The 23,268-nt window shown below is 47.6% G+C and overlaps 1 protein-coding gene across 4 annotated transcripts in view; it reads right to left on the bottom strand.

Moving 5' to 3' along the window:
• The window catches only part of GRIK3 (glutamate ionotropic receptor kainate type subunit 3), a 276,204-nt gene that overhangs the window by 101,592 nt on the left and 151,344 nt on the right, over positions 1 to 23,268 (bottom strand). For all 4 annotated transcript variants that reach the window (XR_012665519.1, XM_048825738.2, XM_048825737.2 and 1 more), the window contains 3 exons: positions 20,651 to 20,794; positions 14,118 to 14,225; positions 7,780 to 7,893 (listed from right to left, as the gene is read on the bottom strand). Coding sequence is in view for 3 of the 4 variants with exons in the window: in XM_048825738.2 (XP_048681695.1) it covers positions 7,780 to 7,893; positions 14,118 to 14,225; positions 20,651 to 20,794 (366 nt within the window). In the remaining variant the exon portion in view is untranslated. The remainder of the gene's footprint in view (positions 1 to 7,779; positions 7,894 to 14,117; positions 14,226 to 20,650; positions 20,795 to 23,268) is intronic.

Below are 23,268 nucleotides of genomic sequence, written 5' to 3'. Positions count from 1 at the left end.
GATATATGGCACACCAGGAGATCCCAGGTTGCCTGTCAAATACAGAACCACTGTTTATTACGATAATCAAATTGTCTCATTGTTACCTTGTTCTCCCTTTCTTTGTTCCAACTAGTGTCTCTCATCCTACTCCTAGATAGTCAGTTTTTGGGCCAGGACCCTCTTTTCATTATATGTGGGTACAATGCCCAGAAAAATGGGGCCTTGAGCCATGATGGGGGCCACCAGGTACTACCACGATCCAAATAATAATGTACTAATATTAGCAGCCCTATAACAGGCTTCTACACAGGAAGGTTCCATCTTTCTTCTCATCTCCTGTGATGAATGAGGCCATCATATGCAAGTGAAGGCAATAAAGTATGCAATAAAAAGCATAGCCTTTCACAAAGCAAGACGTTTGGGCTGTTAGTCATGGCAACAGAAAGGGACCAGGAAGATGTGGGAGTGGCCGGAGAGAGAAGATACATAAGGGAAGTGCTGAGATGCTCAAAGTACGCTATCCAGCAGATGAGCGCTAGGAGACTAGGGCAGGACAGGAGATCGACCTGAGGAAAAGACTATTTATTAGACTGAACCATTGGATAACATTACACACAATGCTACAGTCCTAGCTTGGAGGTGGCCCAGACCTCGCCCTAGTGCGTGGAGGCTTTGCTGGAATTCCAGCAACATACCTACCTGTGCCTCCTGCCTGGAGGGATCCACGCTCATCCAGCACTCACAGTGGACAAACCAGGCCATTCACGTACGGCTGTGCAGAAGGCAGTTTGTCTTGCTCTGGGTGTTGGTGGGGAGTGGATGAGAGAGAGCGTCTGGGTCTGGGTCTGGGTCTGCTGGCTGAGAAAGCAAGGCTGACAGCATCATGCCTATGGAGTTAGCGTAGTGCATGAAAGCCCGTTAAACTCCCTCTCTCTCCAGTCTCCTCTGCAGCCCTCTCCCCTGGACTTAGCGCTTTGTTTGTGAACCAGCTGAGTCTACGGGTCTTGGTATAAATACACCAGCTCCAAATCAGCCATAGAACACTATTAATTTTGGGAAGCATTATAGGGATAACATACATATTTAACAGCCAAAGCACTGAACATTAGGATGCCACTTGCTCCGTAATGTATCTGCGGGTCTCAAACGTTTCCTGGGGGTAATTCTGATCTCTATGAACCACTTATTCACAGACTATTTCACAATTTATTACTGAAAATGGCCAGACATCCAATTCACAAGCTCCCTTGGCTTGCTAATCGATTTCTCAGTGAAGGTGCCCTCAATTTCATAACTTCACAGTTCTTGTATTGCTCAGGGAGAGTGGTGCTGGCTGCTGGAGTAATATTTCTCTTCCAACAAGCCACTGCAATATGAGCAAAAGGCAGTGGGGAGATGTGGGGAGGAGGGGGCTGAACAACCTTTCCGGCTTTTTCTTTTAAAGATCCCTCCTCTGGCTTTTCTACTGTCATTTACACCTACGGATGAGGCAGAAAGGGCAGCAGCAGATGTCGATAAAGTTTAGGGTTGTATTTTACTTCTTAGGAGCCAATGTAAGAAAATGCATTTATTGCACAACTCAGCGCACCAATCCCATCATGCTCCTCACTCGGTGGGTCATAAGGCTGCAGGTGACTTTGCGTTAGGCATGCACGCGCCCATTCCAGCACACATTGCTGAGCAATTAGAGGGTGGTGATTTGCTCTATGGATGCTTTAGAACTGAAATGTGAGCATAAAGCTTAGGGACCTTCGTGGCAGTAGAATTGCTAGAGCGGAGAGACTAAAGTGCTAGCTAGAAACAGGCAGGGGCTCCCTTCAGCTCCCTAGCTCTGCTGATGCACCTCACTCCTGACTTGCGCCACTCCCACTACAGAGCTATTCCAGATCCAGACCCGTCTCAGCTCTACCAATATGTCTCGCTTCTGAGCTGAAGTATTCCCTCTTCCAGCATTTCTCAGTCCTGGCCCTGCAGCTCTCACTGTTGTTCCAGCCCTCGGCCCCACACACCTGGGCTGGTGCATCTCAACCCTTCGTTTCAGTATTACCAGCACCCCCAGCCAATTATTCCCCTTGTGGCACCACGCTATGTTATAATTTGATACAGATGAAGATGGACAAAGGCAGGGGGAAATGAGTCTCTGCTCAATCTTTAGAGAGTTGAAATAACCTTGGGTAATTCCCCCACCGCTGACCCTGGACTCCACCTGGGGTTCATATCACTGTGCATGGCATTTATTTTGTATTATTCACGCAGCTCTATCTCCCACTTACAGGGACTGGCTCCAGCTCAGGTAGCCTTGCAGTCTTTCTGCTGGGCCCATTAGAAGTAACCTGCTTCAAATTCCTCAGACCCAAACTTTCAGAACAAGCCAAAAAAAAAAAAAGGAAATTCAAAAGAATAAAAAGAAAACAAAACAGATGCCCCCCGCCCCCTCCCCCCTGATGGCCAGAGGTAGCCCTGCAGCACCCTGCCGCTACCTTCCCCCTCTTCTGGGCCCCTGAAGAACTACCCAGTTCACAGCATTTCAGACATACCCCTTCTAGGGTCCAATTTATTCAGGTCTGAGGTCAACACACCGGTTTAGTGTCTCCCTCCCCTCAGTAGGGCATCCCCCTTTCTTCTTCCCTGAGCTGGGTCCAGGTCAAGTCACTCTCAGGCTTGCCCGGGCTGGAGTTCAGCCTCCTGGCTCTGACTTCTCCATTCCCCTGGTGTCAGATTCTTCCCTGCAGGAGCTTTTTTCACTCACTGCAGTTTCCTGAATTTCCCTCCTCCCTACAGCTTCCTGCTGCCCTTTATAGGGGAATGAGCTGTGCTCTATCAGGCCCCGTCAAGTCTCGTGGCACGGGTGGGCTGGAGCCATTCTGTCAGTAATGGGGCTTTTCTGCCTGAGGCCTCCAGCCCATAAGGCCAAAGCCACCCTGTTACACTGTGCAAAAACTGACCCTGTTCCAGGAGCCTGAGCAGAGATGTCCAAAATCTGAGTGAGTGGGAACTGCCAAAGTGCCTTTTGTTCCAGCATTTCCCCCAAGGTAGTGGTGGGCCACCTGCGGGCCGTCAGGGTAATCTGCTAGTGGGCCGCCAGACAGTGTTTGCATTGGCATGGCCACCTGCAGCTCCCAGTGGCCATGGTTCGCCGTTCCCGGCCCATGGGAGATGCGGGCAGCCATGCCTGTGGACGGTCAATGTAAACACTGTCTCGCGGCCCACCAGCGGATTACCTTGACGGGCCGCAGGTTGTTCACTACTGGTCTAAGGACTTTTGAATTTACTTTTTTTTTTTTTGGCTTGTTCTGAAAGTTTGGGTCTGAGGAATTTGAAGCAAGGCATGAAAGCAGCATGTTATGGGCTAAACTAAGACAACCAGAGGCTCCTGCAGCACATTCACACCCAGGCGTTTGAGCAGAGCAACTCAGCTGGGAAAAACGTTTTATGACAATGAACACAGAGAAGATGGAGCAGCTGTGTGCCAGGTTTGGGTTATTTTTAGGCTGGGTGGTTGTTTCATTTTAGGAAGTCAGGCCTCATTACCCAAGTGGTCCATCTAATTCCATTATCCAACCTCTCAACATGCCAGACCAGATCATTGCTCTGTCAAGTCCTGTATCTCCCATCCTTTCTGCTACACTGGATCAGGTTACACAGCTACCTTGTCCAGCCTCTGATGGGAGATGTGATTACACGGGGGTGTTATTGGATAGCAGTGTCACAGCACGAGCGCATCATTTGTAAGATAACGATGGAACAAACATTTTTTAATCATTACCTTCCTTAGTTTTTATCACCCTGGGAAGGAGAGGGCTATCACCCTGCTGGAGAGCCCAAGCAGAGTAAAAGTCAAACATGAAGAACCCCACTGGAATAGCAGGAGCTGTAGGCTGGCAATGCGGTGCATTGGCAAAGCTATGTGCAAGCTCCAGAACTGGAACGGAAAGGGGTTCTTTAGGTGAGACTCGAGGTGCATGAACAAAGAGATGGGCAGAGGATACATTTCACAGTGCTTGTAATATTGCACTGAGCCAAACACTTGTCCTTCTCTTTTATGAATACCCAATTCACATGCACACATCCTTTTAGGAACCCTAGACAATATGTCATAAAAGACGATACTCTCTAAACCCTACATGACCTAGCCATTCTTTCCCACCTCTAACATCCACGATTCTTTGACAGAAGAGGCTCCTTGAAGCCACTGCATGGAAATTGGCCAGAAAAATTATTGGCATAAACAGAATTTCAAACCAGATCTACACAACCTGCCCAGGTTTCCTTAATCATTTATTTGTTCTAGGCACAGCATTATTTGCTGTTGCTGCCGATTGGCAGACCCAGCATTGTGTAACAGAGCCAAATACAAACCAATGCTACTAGTCATAATTCATTAGATGTTAAATAAAAATTCATTCTGATCTGATGCCTGCTATCAAATCCAGTAGTGAAGGCAAGAACTAAATACAGCGTGACAGCTGGAGACAGAGGAGATTGGTTAAGTATCCATGGTTTGCTGGATAACTCAATTACTTTTGGCTAGGTTGTCACCTACGTAGTTACGAGGGGAAAGAAACACAGCCGCTGCAGTTCTAACCCGTGTGTATAAATGAATTCTGGGATAGTGAGAAGTGACGGCTTGGCAGCGCTGGAGCATGAAGCACCCGCAGAGCAGATACAATGCTGGGAGTGGCAGGACAAGCACCCCGGTGGTACCCACCCCACCTCCTGACACGGAGCTTCAGCTCTGACCTTGAAGGGCCTCATCTAGAAGCAAGAGGAGGATTCAGTCTCCAAGGCCCATGAAGCCACTGGTTTCTCTGCTAAGATTGCCAGCAGGGCAGCTAATTTGGGGCTTTTGTGGCCTTGGAGTTATGGGGGCAAATGTCCAACAGAAAATCTGCGGAGACTGACAAGCCACTTCATAGAGGGCTGCTGAGCAGCCACCTGATGTTGATGACTATGTGTGAGAGAATGTGCCCCTCCTTCGATCAGTGAGAGAGAGGAAGAGACCCTCTAGCCCCTTCTTAATCCCCTGAGCCACTAAGGCCCCAGAAGGGAGGACACTGAGGCATGCATTTGCTCTTATTTTTTTGCTGTGATGAGAATAGTTACACCTGAAGCAGACACCCACCCCTCTCCTGCTAGTTAGTCGGGCACTTGTACAACCTGTGTGGAATGCGAGTTAAGAGCCTTTCTTGCGCCCAGTGCATGCAGCCCCTCGCTGGGACCGAGCACCGGGTCATGCAGCCCAGCACCGGGACCGAGAACATGCCTGAGACTCCGCACAAGAGTTGACGTGGATGTTTTCAAAAGTGCAGCGGGAACAAGAAGCAGCCTCATGGCTACTGGAAGTGTGGTGGCTTCTAGCCAGCAACACACAGAATCACTGAATTGGCTGGCACGTGTGGACAAGGAGCAGCCGTTTCTCTGGAGTGTGGGAACAGCAGGAGATGCTGCAGCTTAGCACCATACATGTGGAGTCTGTGCAGCACCTGCTTGTGCCCTGTCTGAGGCCAGCCAGCACCCTCACGCTCTCTCTGAGCACCAGATTCCCTCTCCTTCTCGTATTTCTTCTCCTTTAAGTTCCATTGCTTAGATACACAGGTATTGAAATGCCTCTGGGTGCAGACAGATTAGCCATTCACTCAGCACAGTGTATATCTTTTCTAGAAAGGACCAGCTAGCTCCCAGAAGGGCTCTGTTCAGTCACGACAGCAAGGACGTGCCGAAGTTCTGGAGTGACAACGGTGCCATAAACCCAGCCCTGCCTACCAGGCAATGAAAGCAGGTATCTCCACCAGGTCTTCGGTGTACCTGATTGTCTCATGCTCAAATAAATTGGTTAGTCTCTAAGGTGCCACAAGTACTCCTTTTCTTTTTGCTGATTGTCTGAGTAAGTATTCAGTGGGTCAGATTTTCTCTTGGTCTAAATCAATGCTCCCGCATTGATGTCAATGGTACCATTTTATACCAAACAGATTGACTCAATATCTTTTATTGATAACCACTAATGCAAAAAAGGATACCCCCTCCCCAGCCCACAAACTGTGAATTCTAAGACCAATGACAATATTGCAGGATATTCACCCTTTATAGTGGGCTCTGATGCCTCAGAGTCATTGCTCAGCATATCAACTAGCTTTGGCTTCTCTTCAGGTGGCTAAAGTGCCCAGAGCAGCACTCCCAGCTTGCAGGGAGGAATACATCTGTTACCAGATGCACTAAATGATCGCCCCAGCCCGTTCCTGGGAAGGGCCAGGGCTTCTGGGAATGCATGCACCATCTGAGTCCTCACGCCAGCTGCCGTGGTGCAGAGTGGGATTGTGGGTAGAAAGCTCCCACTGAACGTTTGAGACGCTGCCTGAGGGAAAGATCTCCCCAAAGAGTGAAATGGGACAGCAAAGCCATTCAGTTCTCTCTTCGGGGGTCTGGGGCAGAGAGGATATGGTTCCCTCTGTGCCCCCTTAGGCACCAATGGCACCTTTCTCCAACTCCTTCTCAAACATGGCCTTCAGCTCACCACCTCTCTCCCCAGCCTCTTTCCTCTAGTGGCCCTCTACTGTCAGGATAAAGGGGAAGGGTGGTAGGTGGCCTCTCCACTTCCTCATCCCCTTGTCCCCAACCGGTGGTCAGAGGAGCAAGGAGACCCCCAAAGCCAAGTCCTTTGTGCACATTTTTCTTCTGTCTCCTGAAGATGAGACACTGCAGCACTCCCACCCCATCTCCTCACCCAGCCCCGTGGTTGGTGTGGAAATAGAGGGACGGGAGGGAGCCAGTTTGGCGTGGCACCTGGGCCTAAGGAATGCAAGTTGGGTCAGGTGGCGACCAGACCAGCACAGGCCTCTTGGGCAGTAGCACCCGTCTCTACACACGTACAGTAGATGATCTGTACGTGTGTAGAGGGAGGAGATCTCCTCCCTCAGACTCTGTCCACCTTCCGTGTCAATTACTGCTAATGAAACATTTGGAACTGTCCTACAGACCAACTGTGGGATTCAGGGCTGCTAACACCTGCCCTGCCCAGCTGATAAACCAGGAGGCACTGTCAGCATGTGGGTATGAGAGTGTGCAGCAGAGAGTGATATGGTTGCAGGTCTCCCCCTCTCTCTAGTCCAACCTCACTTCTACGCAGGGAAGGGCCTGTAAGCCACTGTGCAGACAGACTCACCAGCTACCGGTCATTTCACATCCTTTCCTCAAGGCTTGATTTCCAAAATCACAAACTCAAACCCCAGACAAACCAACTCAAACTACTGGCTAAAAAGCACCCACGGACTATCCAGCTCCAGCCAGGTAGGAGGAGAGAGAACACACCTTTTCTCCACGGTCGCCTCCTCTGCACTAGCTTCCCCTTCCCCTTTATGACCCCATCCAGATCAGCCATGTGCTAGCAGGTGCCTGGGGGCCATCACACCTTTGCATGGGGCAGCCATGGGAGGTAAAATGTTGCTAACTAGTGGAGGTTAATTGGTCACCATGAGTGAGCCAATATTTGCCAACAGTGTGCACATGACAGTCCCTAGCACATTGAAATCTCAGTCTCTCTTATCTCTTGTTATCTTAAGTAAAGCGAAGAGCTGTGGTGTCTCAGGCACTCAGCTGTGTGGCAACTGTTGGTGTCTTACTGGTGACCAGCGCAGGTTTCTGACCTTGCCAATAGCATGGGGAGCTAGGAGAGAGCCCCTAAACATAAGGCCAAAAGCAAAGGGACTGGCAAATCTACTGCAGCATTGTAAAGCACCAGAGAAGTCACATATTTCCAGCCATTTATATATGGATGAGAAATACAAGCTTGCAGCCTCCTACCAGTACAGTGGTGACAATAAGAGATCTGTTGGTTAGTGAGTCTGTGACGTTGGGCCCTCGCCCCTTGGAAATTTCCGTGATGTTCAAACCATCAGAAGGGTTCCACACTCCAACCTGAAATGAAGCAAAGAAACAAATTACTAGACACTTGACATGTGGTGTTCAGTCTCTTCCAGAATCCCACAGCCCTGGCTGAATGGTAGCTATTTCTGTCTTCTGCTGCACATGCAAGCAAAGCTGAATACACCGCATTGGCTGAGCTAAACAGAAGAGAAAGTTACACTAATCCTGCAGTTGCAGACCACTCCAACGGTCACCCATGCAGAGCAGACATTACAAATACCGAATGCCTTTCCGTTTTGCTGCCCTCTAAATGGGGGCACTGATACTTGTGGACAAATATGGAGGTCCATGATATCTAGAGTTCAGGAATTCATTCAAGAATGGACAATAGCGCCATGCAGTACAGGAGCTCAGAATACACTGAAGAGTGAACTTTGGCCAAGCCTCACAGTGATTAGAGATATTCCTGAATCAAAGATTTCCCAATGCAAATATGTCCCAAGCTTTGGTGAATGGCAGGGTTGGCACCAGAAACCCCAGATTCTAACACTTCCAAACTTGTGAAGGGTTAAAAATTTAGATAATAATTTTCCAGCTTGGGCCCATCTCCTATAGTAACCAAAAAGAGGTCATGGGATGTATTCAAGCAAAAGACAGGCTTTGGCTGCACTCAAGGGATGTGTTCAGACAGTATTTAGAGTCATTTGTGTTGGAAGGAGTCTTGTGGGTCATACAGACCAGAGGACAGGGGCTGTGGTCTCGATCCATCCTTCCCATATTGTTAAACGGGAGGGCAGTGCAGCAAGGTGGGAGGAGAATTCTGGTATGGAAAAGGCTGAGAACACAGCTGGTTGGAAAATGGTATTTCTGATGAAAATTTTAAAAATAAGAAAACATTCTGACGGTGGCTGCTGGAATTTTGGGGGTTTTAACAAAAAACAGAGAAACATAAAAATGCTGGGGATTTGGGGGTTGGTTTCCGTTTTCAAAAGTCTGAAAGTGTTTTCATTTAAAAACCAGCACGTTTCGCAAGAAATAAAGGATTCCCATGAAAACGTGTGTTTCTTAAAAAAATAAAAAACGCAGCCAAATGAGATCCAAGCTTGCAGAGCCACTGCCCTGTTTTGTGGGCAACCTTCTCTGCAGCAGTAGACTCATCGGAGCACTAGACAGGGGTTCTGGGGGTGCGGGAGCACCCCCTGGCTTGAAGCGGTTTCCATCATATATGGGATTTATAGTTTGGTTCAATGGCTCTCAGCACCCCCACTGTACAAATTGTTCCAGCCCCCCGACTAGGCTTAGACGTAATTGGAATATATGTGACTTGCATCACAATTCATAGTGACAGGTTTCAGAGTAGCAGCCGTGTTAGTCTGTATTCGCAAAAAGAAAAGGAGGACTTGTGGCACCTTAGAGACTAACCAATTTATTTGAGCATAAGCTTTCGTGAGCTACAGCTCACTGCATCGGATGCATTCACGAAAGCTCATGCTCAAATAAATTTGTTAGTCTCTAAGGTGCCACAAGTACTTCTTTTCTTTTTACAATTCATAGTGTATCCAATGTATTTCCTATCTGTTATCGTGTGAAAAATGTGTCTGGTGAAGTCAAGCTATACCATACACATTAATAGGGGAACTATAAACTTATGAACTCTCCTGTCTGGTTTGCATTGCAGGATTGCTACTGTTAGTCAATCCCGTCTGCCATTTCCCCACGGATGGAGCACTCATTTACGCCAGTGCAGAGAATAACGTCCCTGGATCTAGCACACAACCTGCAATGTATACTCAAGACATTAATTAAGACTTCTCCATTCAAATAATTTTGTCCTGGGGAGAGTGTTTGATTTCAGCAGGCGATCACAGTGTCCTTGCAGAGAAAAGTGCCGAGAGGCCCTGGTATTAGAGAGAGAGTTCAGAAATATGAACTCCTGTAATACCCTGTATGTGGGCAGATTCCACATGACACCAGTTCCACCCAGGGCAACTGCATCAAAGTCCCTGGAGGTACAGACAAGGAGCATAACATTAGTGTCATGGAGTGGAGATCAAGCCCATCTGCATTTCACTTAGCTCCATTTTGAACCAACTTGAAAACTAGTAACATGGGGAATGAATATGAGCTGGACTCAAAGCAACCGGCCAGGAACTCCCAGCTATCCACTTCTAATGGGGGAAGATTACTCTATACCTGCCCATCAGGGAGTTCTTGCCCCTTCCTCTGAAGCGGCTGGCACTGGTCACTGTCAGAGACAGGATCCTGGGGTCTGATCCAATTGGGGAATTCCTACGTTCCTCTCTATAAATTTATTTGGCTCAGTTATAAAGTGTCACAAATAGGGGCCAAGTGTTAATTTTAATCAGTTCTCTTCTGCTGAGAGATAGAGGGCCAGATCGTTAGCTGAGGTAAAATGTCACAGTCTCTTTAAAACCAGGGGAGCTAGGATGATTTACACCCGCTATGGAACTGGTCCAGCATCATCACCGATATTTGGTCCAATTCCCTTTTAAACAAATGCAAACACACACGGCCGGCCTGCCCTCCAGCTGCAGGAGCAGATGCTGCATGGGATGTTACCATTCAGCTCCCCTTTCTGTCCAGCCACTATCTATATTTTACAGTCGTTAAAAGGCCTTTTAACAGCATGACTGCAAATGTGAAAAAAGAAGGCAAAGAGGCTAACTGGAAAGGAAACGATTGCAGTACAGCGCTATGTTTAACATCAGAACGCACTTTCCTCCACCTTCATGTATGTAGCTAGGTAACAACTTGTTTACAGTATTCTTATTTCTATGACAGTGGCGTGTAGCACCCCTGTTGCGCTAGGCACTCCGGAAACAAAGTGAGAGACAGGCCCTTCCCTGAGGAGCTCACAGTCCAAATAAACAAAACAGACCAAGATGGGAGGGGAAGCCAAGGCCGTGAATTACCCATCATCACAGAGGAGCTTAACAGCACAGCTGGGACTAGAATCCAAATCTCCTGGATCCCAGTCCAGTGCCCTATCCATTCTACCACACTGCCTCCCGATTTTAGAGCTGACTGATCTTTTGTAGAGTCTTTCCTACCGGGATCTCACTCCACTTGACCAACAGTAACGATTGGCTGGTGACACAGCCTTTTACCACTGGGCAAGCTGAAGCTCTGGGAGGAGAAAGGCCTGACAACAGCTATGCAGAGGGCCCGCAGAAGAGTTTGACTCCTGGGCCTAGCTGGCATAAAGGAGTACCGCTCCAGTGACGCCATTGTGCTAAGCACATTTACACCTAAAGAGGATCTGGCCCCTCATCGTCCTGCTGCACCTGCTACTCCGCACTCTCTCCCAGACCTCGAGAATGCAGGTTTAAAATCTCCTGTCATAGTCAAACCTTGTGGCTGGTTGTCTAAGGCTGCCCCTTTGAGGCTTGTTATGCCCCCAAACAGACAGAGACAGAGACACAGCAAATAGGAACCGCAGAATATACAGGTCGCTCCATCTACGAGGCCACATGAGTGATGGAACCTTGAAAACGGAGAGCCCACAGACCAATCCCATTGCGGGGCCAGGAGCTTTGGATTATTTATTTATTTATGTTTTTTGTTTCCTTGATTGGTTTTCTTTTCTATTTTTTTTTTAAATAATGCAATCTCCCCAGCAACCTCTGGCGAAAACCTGGTTTTATTGCATTCACAGAAAGGGTTTTTGAACAACGAATGCTGTTTGACATGAACAGTATAAATTTTAAAAGAGTTTCCGTGAACTTTCTGAGAATCTCTAAATATTTTACAAAAGCCAGGCTCTCCTCCATCCCTCCTTCCAATCACGCAGCCAGTTAAAATGTCAGAAGATTATTATTGTTATAGGAAAGAGAAGCAATAATATAAAGAGCCTTTGGCAATGCTACCTACTCAGCGAAGAATCCCTTGCTAAATTTTCCTTAAGAAAAATGAAATGCATGGAACTCAAGTCTGCATTAATTAATTTACAAATTAAAATAAAGAAAAAATGCAAATATTCCATTAAGAGAACTGTGCAAGTCAGATAGTCAGACTACATGTAATTATGTTTGGGTAATACTGCTTTAATCCTCAGAACATCCAGGAGGTAGCAGGATCAGAAGCACAATCCTAAAGCTCAACAAATATAAGCTATTATACATAATGCAAAGTACATATTGGGATTCACTCCGTTTGGCATTTCATTATTTCAGATTAGCTATTAACAGAATCTTAGTGTCCACAGAGATTTAACATCTATACTTTAAAACCTTTCTAGGGTTGACAAAAAGCTTTTTTTTAAAAAAAAAAAAGCAGAGAGCTACAAAATCTCTTGACTCGATGAAGATTAAACATAAAAACTGAGCATCCTTGAGGAATATGCTTCAGGGTTTGGCAATTTCCAGTGAGCATTACGTGACACACGGAGGTAATAAATACCACTAGGGTCAGCAATTCTATCATACAGCTGAGGAGAACTACGCTGACTGATAGATATTTTGGCAGTACTTTAAGGTTCAGATTCACGAGATATCCAAAATGTCTGCCATTTTTGCCTATTACTCTACCGGGATCACTAGTGGTAAGCTGTCCACTGGCACAGGGAGCAGGGTGGACTGATGTTACCCACTGGCACCAATCCTAGCAACCCACTTTGCAAGGTGTCAGCAACCACCTAATGGGTAAAGCCGTGAAGAATCAGTCCCCAAGGTAAATTCAAAGGCTCTCTAACCATGGATAGCTAGCTCACAGAGACTGTAATGTCACTATATGCAACCTGCTTCGAGCACAGCACATGTGAATAGATAACTATTGGTATGAATTGTCCACGGTGCAGATCTTTGTTCTATTCAGGCAACTTGCTGCTCTGTTTTGTCCACTGACTGAACTGCTCTCCCCTTGAAAATGATGTTTTAGAAGTTTTAATGCTTTGAGTATTCTTTGTTTTTTTAAGTGGTCCATGAAACAGGAATGAAATCCTCATGAGCACCTGAGATTCAGGCCTGAACTTCAGTGGTATGATATCCCTGTATCCAGCAGGGATCTGTGCTAATTAGGAGGATTCTACGGGGTAGTAAGAAGAAAAGGAGGACTTGTGGCACCTTAGAGACTAGCAAATTTATTTGAGCCTAAGCTTTCGTGAGCTACAGCTCACTTCATCGGATGCATGCTGTGGAAAATACAGTGGGGAGATTTTATATACACAGAGAACATGAAACAGTGGGTGTTACCATACACAGTGTAATGAGAGTGATCAGATGAGGTGAGCTATTACCAGCAGGAGAGAAAAAAACCTTTTTGCAGTGATAATCAAGGTGGGCCATTTCCAGCAGTTGACAAGAATGTGTGAGGAACAGTAGCGGGGGGGAGGGGGGGAATAAACATGGGGAAATAGTTTTACTTTGTGTAATGACCCATCCACTCCCAGTCTTTATTCAAGCCTAATGTAATGGTGTCCAGTTTGCAAATTAATTCCAATTCAGCAGTCTCTTGTTGGAGCAGCGTTTGGGCTGCTACCTTGCGTCCCCAGCAGCAGGATTGCTGCTGCAGACACTCCACATCCAAATGGGAAATTTCCAATCAGGCCAGGAAACTAACCTGCCCTCGTTTTGTTCGTACCCTCTCTCCGATATCAAAAAGCAAAATAAACATACATTATCATCTCCTCCAAAACTCAAGCTGCAAGAGGGCCAATCAGGGCTGTAATGAACAGGGGATATTTCCAGGCCTTAGGCAATTTTCATAGCAGGAGATCACACTGAGAGAGGGGCTTTAAAGAGCTGCTGTCACCTCAGGGAAAACACTTCATAAACTTTTATGCATCCGATGAAGTGAGCTGTAGCTCACGAAAGCTTATGCTCAAATAAATTGGTTAGTCTCTAAGGTGCCACAAGTCCTCCTTTTCTTTTTGCATAAACAAACTGTGGCATGTAGGCAGCACTTGGGTTGGGCTTTTTTCTTCCCATCAGTGGCATGGGAAAAAAACCAGGCTCCTGACTGTTCAGGGAGTTTCTTCTGCTTCTGTGGCTCCACCGTTTCCTGTGTGTTTTACCACAACAATCTTACATGGCAACTAGTTGTGACAACTTGGGCTGAGGGTTCAGGGGTGTGTGTGTGTGTGTACATCAGGGAACAGGAGCAGAGCAATTCCAAAGCAGCAAAGACCCTTACGTCGAACACAGAGGCAAATATAGGAGTTACGAGGCTGATGCACCGTTTTCCAGGGGGCCTGAGTGGATCTTTTGAAGGTTTTTTCATAAACTCTTTAGCTAGCAGGAAGGACAAACTTTACTGACCTTTTCGAGACCATCCTCTTTGAGGCTGATGATGTCCAAGTCAAAATCTGTCCTTAATCCACTGGTTTTGTTGAAGACAATACGCCCAGTTAATCCTTCCCATTGGGCCTGTGGAAGGGAGAGAAGGCAGCACAGCAGTTACTCGGCTTCATAAATCATCGTTTGCTACTGCTGTACAGCGTTTCATTTTAATTACTCCTTACACTGATGCTCTCTCCCCGACGAGCGTGATTAATTAATAATCACCTCCATCATTACTCATGCTGCAGCATGGGCTGGAGCTTTCTATAAATTCTATCATAGTCCTTGCCCTGATTTACATTTGCACCTTTTGTGTACAACATCTGTCTCCGGACGTGTCCCTGGCACGCTGGGCCAGTGCAAAACTGGCTGTGTTTCTGCTCGTGTCTTTGCCGCACTGACAATGTCTGGGGGAGGGTCGAGGGGTGTCTTGCAGCACTAGACCACGTCACTCAAACACATAAACAAACACCCCTCACCTGCCTCCATGCGGGGATAGTGCTGAATGTTTACTTACCCTTTGCAAGGTGCTTTGGAGTTGAAAAGTGTCAAGTATTTTTGCCCCTGTTTTACAGATGGGGAAAGGGAAGCACAAAGAGAAGACCTGCTTGATGCTTAGAAGTTTGGGGCTGAATGCTCAGAAGGAGCTGGGCCCCTAAGTTCCAGGGCTGGGGTCACTGCGATGCATAAAACTCCAGCTGAAACCCCGCAGGGATCTCAACGCTCCTGTTTTTGCAGTAAAAATTCCTGAAGCACTTCTCTCCCTTCAAGGGTCACTTGGGCCGGAGAACGGCTGCATAGCCTGGTGGTTGGAGCACTGGCCCAGCATGGGGAGATCCAGGATCCAGTCCCCCTGCTTCAATAACTCATTATTTATCCACAGTGCAGCAGGAGAGACTGCAGGACTCCTCCCATCAGAATATCCCACAGCTCTCACCTGAGAGGAGGCAAATTCCTGGTCAAATTTTTTTCCCCCTTCAGGTGGGGTAGGGGGGACTTGAACAGGGGGGCTACCTTCTTCCAGGTGAGCGTCCGAACCACCGGGCTGAATGTTACGAGGGAGGTTGCTCTCCTTCTCCCCCCGTGTCCTGGGCTTCATGCTAAAATGGCCTAGGGACCCTAACTCGAAAGAGGGGTCCTGGCTGAGAACTGCAAGCAGAGCCACCGCTCCCTGCCACCTGGACTGGCCCCGATCTCTGTGAGGGGGTGGCATTTAGCACCCATCTCCCACAGGCTGGCTTCAGTGGCTCCCTGCTTAGCCTGCTGGCTTTTGTGAATCTCAGTTTCGGTGCCTATCTTTGCCCAATCATTGTATAAAAACAACGAGGAGTCCGATGGCACCTTAAAGGCTAACAGATTTATTTGGGCAGAAGCTTTCGTGGGTAAAATTCCCACTTCTTCAGTTGCATGGAGTGAAAATTACAGATGCAGGCATAAGTATATATTGGCACATGAAGAGAAGGGAGTTACCTTACAGGTGGAGAACCAGGGCTGACAAGGCCAATTCAGTCAGGGAGGAGGTGTCAATACCAAGAGAGGGAAAATTGCTTTTGTAGTGAGTCAGCCACTCCCAGTCCCTATTGAAACCCAAATAGATGGTGTTACGCTTCCAAATGAACGTTTGAAGTGGGTTGTTTGAATGAAGAAGTGGGTTTTTTAGCCACAAAAGCTTCTGCCCAAATAAATCTGTTAGTCTTTAAGGTGCCACCGGACTCCTCGTTGTTTTTGGGGATACAGACGAACACAGCTGCCCCCGCTGATACTTTGCATTCATTGTATAGGCAGCTAGGCACTTAAATCAGGCAATGTGAATTGCAGTGGTCTTCCAGGCACCTACGAGTCAGGAGTTATGAGGCTGAGCATCACAAGCCCCAACCCCTTTAGAGCATTTGGCCCATTGCCACTTTTACTGCGCCTGTTGTTTTACAGCAGCAACCCTGCACACCAGGGTAGACTCATATAAAAGTGCTCACGAGAGTAATGCTTGTTCCAGTTTGGCAAAGAGAAATAAGCTCTTTTGGTACAAAGCCCCTTATACCAATATAGGAATTTTACCAGCATAATTATGTAAGTGAAACTTCGCAGCCCTAACTAGTTACACCCCTAAAACTTTTGAAGTGTACACCAGGCCTCAGTGACTAGACCAGGGTGGGGATTAGACCTCAGTCGCTCCTGGCTCCCAATCCTGTGCTCAGACCATTCGAATATGTTTCTCTCTGAGACCTGCTGATAGTAGCACCAGCCAAATGAATCATTAACTGACACCATTACAAAACCCAACAATGACAAAACCCTCTCTCTGCTTATTTTTTCTTTTAAAAAATAAACATAAATAACTTTTCAGATTCTTTGGATGTGGGAGGTCGGTCTCTGAACTTCTCAGCCCCAGTTCAGAAGTCCATCCCTGTTCAGCAACGCACGTGAGCACGTGCTTAAGGGTTTGCACTGGCCCCATGGGCACGCAGCTCTCTTGAACGGCAGCCCCCTTCTTGGGTGGAGGAATAGCACGGCATTTGGGGGAAGGGAGATTTGCCGATGGATCTGGAGCCAATCCCACTTTGATGAAAAGTGCAATGATATTGTCCCTGCCTTTCTGTCTCAGAGCGACTCTCCTGGTGTTTGAATAAACAAAAGCACAGAAATTAACCTCCCTGGTTTAAGGGGCAAGAGCACTCGGAAGAACAGCTGCTGCTCCTGTAGGCTAAGTGGTGATTAATGTCACCGCCGTGTGCAGTGCTGACCCTGGAATGTCCAGGGACAGCGAGAGGCAATTCTTCTGCTGTTTCTTGTGACATTTCCCTGAATGCAGGACAGCCGTTCCATCCTCCCATGCACACCAAGTGAAGTATGCTTGCCGCGCTCTGAACTTTAGGCTGGTATTTCCCTGTTCCCTTTCTGAAATGCCAGACTCTTAGCACGCTTTACTGGTTTGTCTCATTCCACTTGCAGAGTTCATCTGCAGCATGCTCTTGTCCAACAAGTGTATCTCCCTGGGGGGGTGAGCCAGAAATATCCCCTGATGATGAAGGTGGCACAAGCTGCAGGGATGACTGGCATGTTTCCCTGATCAAACCCCTTCCACTCTCCCCCGGGACATGGCTGGTTAATTCCTGAAGGAATGCTGGTCCCCCCACCTCACAGGCCCTTTGCCCTGCATGTTTGTGGACGGCTGCACTCAATTTGCCAGTTAAGCATGCAGGTGGGAACTACAGCTGGGAAGTTCTCCGGGACGCAGTGAACACACACCGTGTTTGAAGTACTGAGTCGGAAACAAACACAGATGTGTACTGAGTGTGTCAACTCCTCTCTGGGGCTCTAACTCTCCTGCTTCGCCACCGCAGGCAGGAAGGTGTCACGTTAATTCAATGGCACCAGGGAAACGGAGCACAGGCAGGGGCAGCTAGAGCCAAGGAGAGCTCCCCTCCTTTCCCTGGCAGCCATCGGCAGTGCTCCCCCACATCTCCCCCTCTCCCTAGGGTGGTGCAATGAGTGCTCCCCCTCTTCCTCAGTCTGCTTTACCCCTGTGCCCAGAGACACGTCTCCCTCTGAGGAGACACGGCACGTGTCTGTCACCCAGGAGGGTCTGTCCCCCTTTGCTTTCTCATTTCCAAAAAAATAAAAGGGACAAGGAAGGGTCAGCTCAGCTGCTTCCCCCAGCCCACCTCTCCAGATAGCCGACCGGGGTCTTCTGCCCTCTGCAGAGCAGGTTGTTCTGAAGCTAATTTATGTTAAATCTCTGGCTGGTGCTGGCCTCAGGATGCCCTGTGCTTGGGAGGCCCCCGCATTTCTGGAGCCTTAGAGTGTGGTGGCATTGAGAAGGGAGGCCACGGGACTATCGGCCTCACCTCCCTCTGCCTTGCCCATTGGTCCTGGCTTCCTGCTCCGCTATGAGACTCTTGAGCAGACGCTGGTAGGTGACAGCAGCCTGCTAGCCAACGAGGCGACCCCCCTGGTTTCCTCAGATACTTCAGCAGGATGCTGAGCTGCCCAGTCTCATCCCCGTGTCCTGTTCGGCTGCTGCTGCAGTGGGAGGAGTCCAAACCACCCCCCAGACATTCTCAGGGCGGCAGTTCCCACGCAGGACGGATGCCCTTGACGAGTGATAACAAGCCAGGCTGTGCCCCGGGCGAATCACAGCTCTGAAAAAATCCTGCTGAAGACAAGGCCTCAGTGTGTGTTGGCTGGTGCGGCATGAACAAACATTGGCACAATTCTCTGCCTGAGGAACATGGGGCCAAGGGGCCTGGTCTCTGCAGCGGGACATCCCTCTGCGTTTGCCTTTTTGTCCTTTCCAGCACTCAGAGAGCACAGTTATTATGTGTTTTGGCTGCAACGGAGGAAGCTTATCCCTGCAACTAGCTGACAGAGTGCCAGGAAGGGGAACAACAGGCGGGCACTGGAGTGGAGGGCTCAGGGTAATTTGCAAAAGGTGGCAACCCATGAAATTATTAAACACTTTCTTCTGGCAGTCGGCAGGAGCCGCTCATTGCAGAAGGGAACAAACCAAGAGAGAGAAGAGGAGATTTTCAGATCCTGCGAACTGGCAGTTCAATGTCCCTGTAAAAGGAGGATAATCTTTCCTTTCTCCTGCCCTGGGTCTGTCTTGTCTATGTAGATTGTAAACTCTTCAGGGCAGGGACTTTCTCCCACTCTGTGTGTACAGGCCCTAGCGCAAGGGGACCTTGATGGGCCCTAGGCACTACCAAAATACAGATAAGAAAGAACAATAAATAATGATCTTTTGATTGGCTTTTCTGCCTCAAAACAAGAGAGTTAAATTTAACCATTGCAAAACCTGGGAAGAAGAGAGAGAATTATTTCCATGGCTCCAGGAATAGAATAAATTACTATGGCCTGATTATACGACTCCCATGTTAAAAGGCGCAGCCAGAGCAGTGTAAAGGGGCCTTTGTGTAAATGAGAATCCAGCCCTTAATCACAAAGCAATCCCAAGAGTGCTTGAACCTATCTACTGGCAGGACCACATCCCAGGCCCTGCAACGTGCCCTTAGCACAGCACTAGGGATCTGTCACTCACCCCTCACTCTTGGTTCGTTTTTTTCAGGCTAGGATCGTCTCCCACTGGCAGGAGGAGAAACACAGCAAGTAAGCAGAGGACAGGCATGGTAAGAAAGTAGCTCCCAGCATGGCTGCTCTCACAGGTGCGCTCCTTGTTCCAGCCTCCCCGCCGTGCTGTGATTTGGTAAGCTTGCTGTTTGCATGCGTAAGCCAAACAAACAGTTACATGGGCTGAACCCAGGGAATTTATAATTACACAAAACAGAGGAAATGAAGTTCCCACTTCACTTCCCGGACTCCCATCTTACTAAATCCACCGCTCTGCCAAAACTGGGCAATCAGCACACGGGCAGAGATGTAAGACGCTGCCAGTTTTGCCACCAGACCTGTGCCAAGTGCTTTTTGTAGACACCAACCAAAAGTTCCTGCAGAAGGCAAACAGCTCTCCCTCTGGTCGGAAACCGCCTTGTAATGAGAGCAGCCCAGAGCAGGCACAGGTGAGCGTCAGTAACAGCACTGGAGGGTTCAGCTCATTTCTCACGTCTTGCTGTGACCCCACTGGAACTATTTTGAGGGTGTAAGATGTAAATAGTGCATAAGCCTCACGCAAGCCTTTTGCACAGGGGTGAAGATCAACCACCAGCAAACATTTAACAAGAATTGTAACTCACGATGGTTTACACGATCGGTTTTAGATCAACAAATGCACTCGTACAATTAACTGTTGACAGGCCCCAATCCAGGCCTGGACTCTCATTCACAGACACACTTGGGGTGATACTCTGAAATGCCTCCTGTAAAAATATTCCAGCGCACCCAAGAGCTCTGGCTGTCTCCTGGTTAGGAGTTGAGTTTTCACACACTATTTACCTGCATCAGGGATATTTTTTATACCAGGCCTCAACATACACAGATCAAAGCAGCCCACCTCTAGCCCCCGATGAATGGGGCACCAGGCATCTCCAGTTTCAAATGGGGGGATGGACATTCAAACAGTTATGGCAGTGGCTGGAAACAAGACAGGCAAAGGGTACAAGCGCAAGGTCACACCTGAGCTAGGAATAGAAGTTGGGGTTCTTGGTTCCCTGTCCAAGATCCTATCTACTGGACCACTGTGACTGGTCAGGTGTAGCCCTGCTCTCTCTCCACCAAAGTCAGGGGTGTTTCACCAGGATTCAGTTTAGCCCAGCAATCTTAAGACTCTGGTTATTGGCCTTTATCAGATGAAAGCTGCACAGTCTGTTCTATCACCACATTTACTTTCAAGTGCATTTTATCTGGTCCCAAAGGGGCCATACCAACAATCTGACTTCTGTATACTTGCTCCCATCCATCTCTGCAAGGGTTGTCTATAGTGCTCGTAAGTGCATTGTCTAGCCACTGTGCATCTCCTGATTCTGGGCTCTGAACAGCTGCTCTCCACCCCCACGTTGCCGACGGAAGGTTTGCATCAATAGGGAGGACGCAGTTGTTGCTGCAAATCATGCTTTTACCTCTTTTATGAAATTCATAAAGCGGCCCCCGAACCTCCAGGCTTTGTGTCGATGGCACTGCAAGGAGTTAACGGTCATCTGTGGGGCTCGCTGGTAGCACACTGAGACGATGTGAACTGCGTCGTACAACAGGGCAGCATCTGTCTAAAATAAAGGGGAACAGCATTTGGGTTGATAACCGTTCCAAAGCAAAAAGACAATAATGAGGCAGAGCAATTTGGTGACGGTTCCATTTGGAAAACCGGTGATCCATCTCATGCAAAGCTGCAGAAGCTTCTTCTCTAAATTGTCCCCCCCCCCCCGCATTCTCTCCTCCCTCTTGCTCATACGTCTCTCAGAGAAATGAAAGAGGTTGCCTCTGTCTTCTTGCCTGCATCCTGACATCTCTCCTCCCTTGCGCCTGAAACACACTTGCACACAGCTTCCCTGAGGGCAGGGCTTTCGGTATTGAGGGGTTGTATCCTGCCGGCGGATCAGCCCGACGCTGCTGATCAGTCCGGGAACTGCAGGCTGAACACCCTCCAGCACACACAGTTGCCAGCAGCAGGGGGCTGTGAGTGTGTGTGGGGAAGGCCTGGGTACAATATTTCATTGGAGAGCAGATTGATGGGACAGTTGGCACCACTGGTAAAACAGGGGAGGGGGGGCACTGGATAAATAAAAAACAAAGTCTAATGCAAGAACCAGCTGACCACTGCAAGGACACCTACAGTCACACTGACTTCTGGCTAATGGAGGGATCTAATTGTTCAGCCCTAGTTGAGTGTAATCAAAGGCCACATATCCAGCTCCCAGAAATCAATTGTAAAACTCCCATGGACTGAAAGGGAGCAGAACATAGCTGTATTCTCTACGTCGTTACAACGGTGCGCTCAACAAACTTCTAGAGATTCACAGATTTCAAAGTCAGATCACCTAGTCTGACCTCCTGTATAACACAGGCCATGGGAAACCTTGCTCCATGATTCCTGCTATGAATCTATGAAGCCCATAATGTCTGTTCGAGCTATAGCGTATCTTGAAAAGCCCCGCACTGCAACCAGACAAGCAGGCCCTCAATTCCCGCCTGGGGGGTAGATTTGGAACTATCCATTCTTTATCCAAAGAAGAGCTGATCTAAAAAAAGTTATCATGTTTCATGACTCTGTGCAGGGGGAGGGTTGGAGAAGGGGGGAGATTTTTTGTTTCATTTGGAATTATTCCTGAATTATTTCTGGATTTGGACAAAAAGTTTCTGGAGAACATTTCTTTGTTTTGAAATTTTTAATTTCATTTTGGTGGGGAAAATCCCACTCCACATTTTTACTTTTTTGTTTCAAAATTGTGGGAGAAAACACATCTTCTCGTGTTCTTTTATTCTTCCCTCCACTTAAAAAAAAAAAAGTAAAAATAAATGGTGGTGAGGGGAAGTTCCCCCCAATGTAAAAACTGAAAAAGTTGTCAGAAATAACAACCTTGGTGTAAAAAACCATGTTTTGTGAAACCCCTTTAAAAAAGGCTGAAAAAATTTCAACCATTCCTAACCCTAACAGGCCTACCCATCAGGCCAGAAAATGTCTTCTCCGGCTGAAATTTCAGACTTCAACAGAACTTTGAAATAGCTAAAGCTATGGAACAGCAAATAGGTTTGCTTTGTGGGCAGAAGTTGTGTTTTTGTTGTTCTTTTCATTTTCTAAATGGGTCGTTATGTACACAACAAAGAAATTCTTCAGAAGGTTTTTTCCCCGTATGTGTTCGTTTACACTAAAAGGCCATAGTCATCTCTTTAAATCACAGACGACAAGAATGTCATTTCTCTAGCTACTTCTTTTTTAGGTATCTCTAATGCACCTACCACTGTACTGTCTGTTTGTCACGCAGAAAAGATTGCGAGCCCTTTCTAGTGAAATGTCAGACGAACAGGAGATATAAAAAGATTTTTTTTTAATGTAGCCCCTTTTCTCTGAGGATCTCAAAGTGGTAGCACAGAAAAATAGTGGTATCTCTATTTTATCGATGGGAAAAATGAGGAACAGAAAAGTTAAGTGACCAAGGTCAAGACCAGAACTCTGTTCTCCTGACTCTTAGTCCCTCTTAGAACCACGAGACAACACAGAGAAATCAGAGCTGCCCTCATGAGAAAACTAAAGCAAAGCATCCCCATTTCAAGATGAGTTTCAAGGTGAGGAGTTGGACCCTGAATAAAAATTCCCCCCACCACCCTGGTAGTTTTTCTTGGGTGCTGGTGCTGTGAAATCTTCACCCAGGTGGCGATGCCTGACAGTCCTGCTTCCATGAAATATCCATGATGAAACTGGGAAATTTCACGCAGTGGGGACCAGGGGGCTATTGGTGTACAATGTGACAGCCAGTGGGGTGGTGGTGGTTTGGAATGGCTTTGTGACACTGCACCCCACCTCCAGACACTGACAAAGTGTTTTTTTTTTTCACTTCGAAAAGAGGGATGGGGGGAAATCCCACTAGTTAAAAACACATTCCTTGCTGGTTTCACAAAAGTGGATGACAAAGACCCAAGAATAGTAGCCATATTTGTAAAAAATCAAACAATATAGCAAACTACAGATCAAATATCTAACAGTGGAGTGTGGCAGAGGAGAAAATGCTTTGTCCCAGGTTGG

This window comes from Caretta caretta, chromosome 19, assembly GCF_965140235.1.
Source record: "Caretta caretta isolate rCarCar2 chromosome 19, rCarCar1.hap1, whole genome shotgun sequence".
Taxonomy (NCBI): Eukaryota; Metazoa; Chordata; order Testudines; family Cheloniidae; genus Caretta; species Caretta caretta.
The sequence above is the reverse complement of the archived record's forward strand: the minus strand, read 5'-3'. Positions and strand labels throughout refer to the sequence as shown.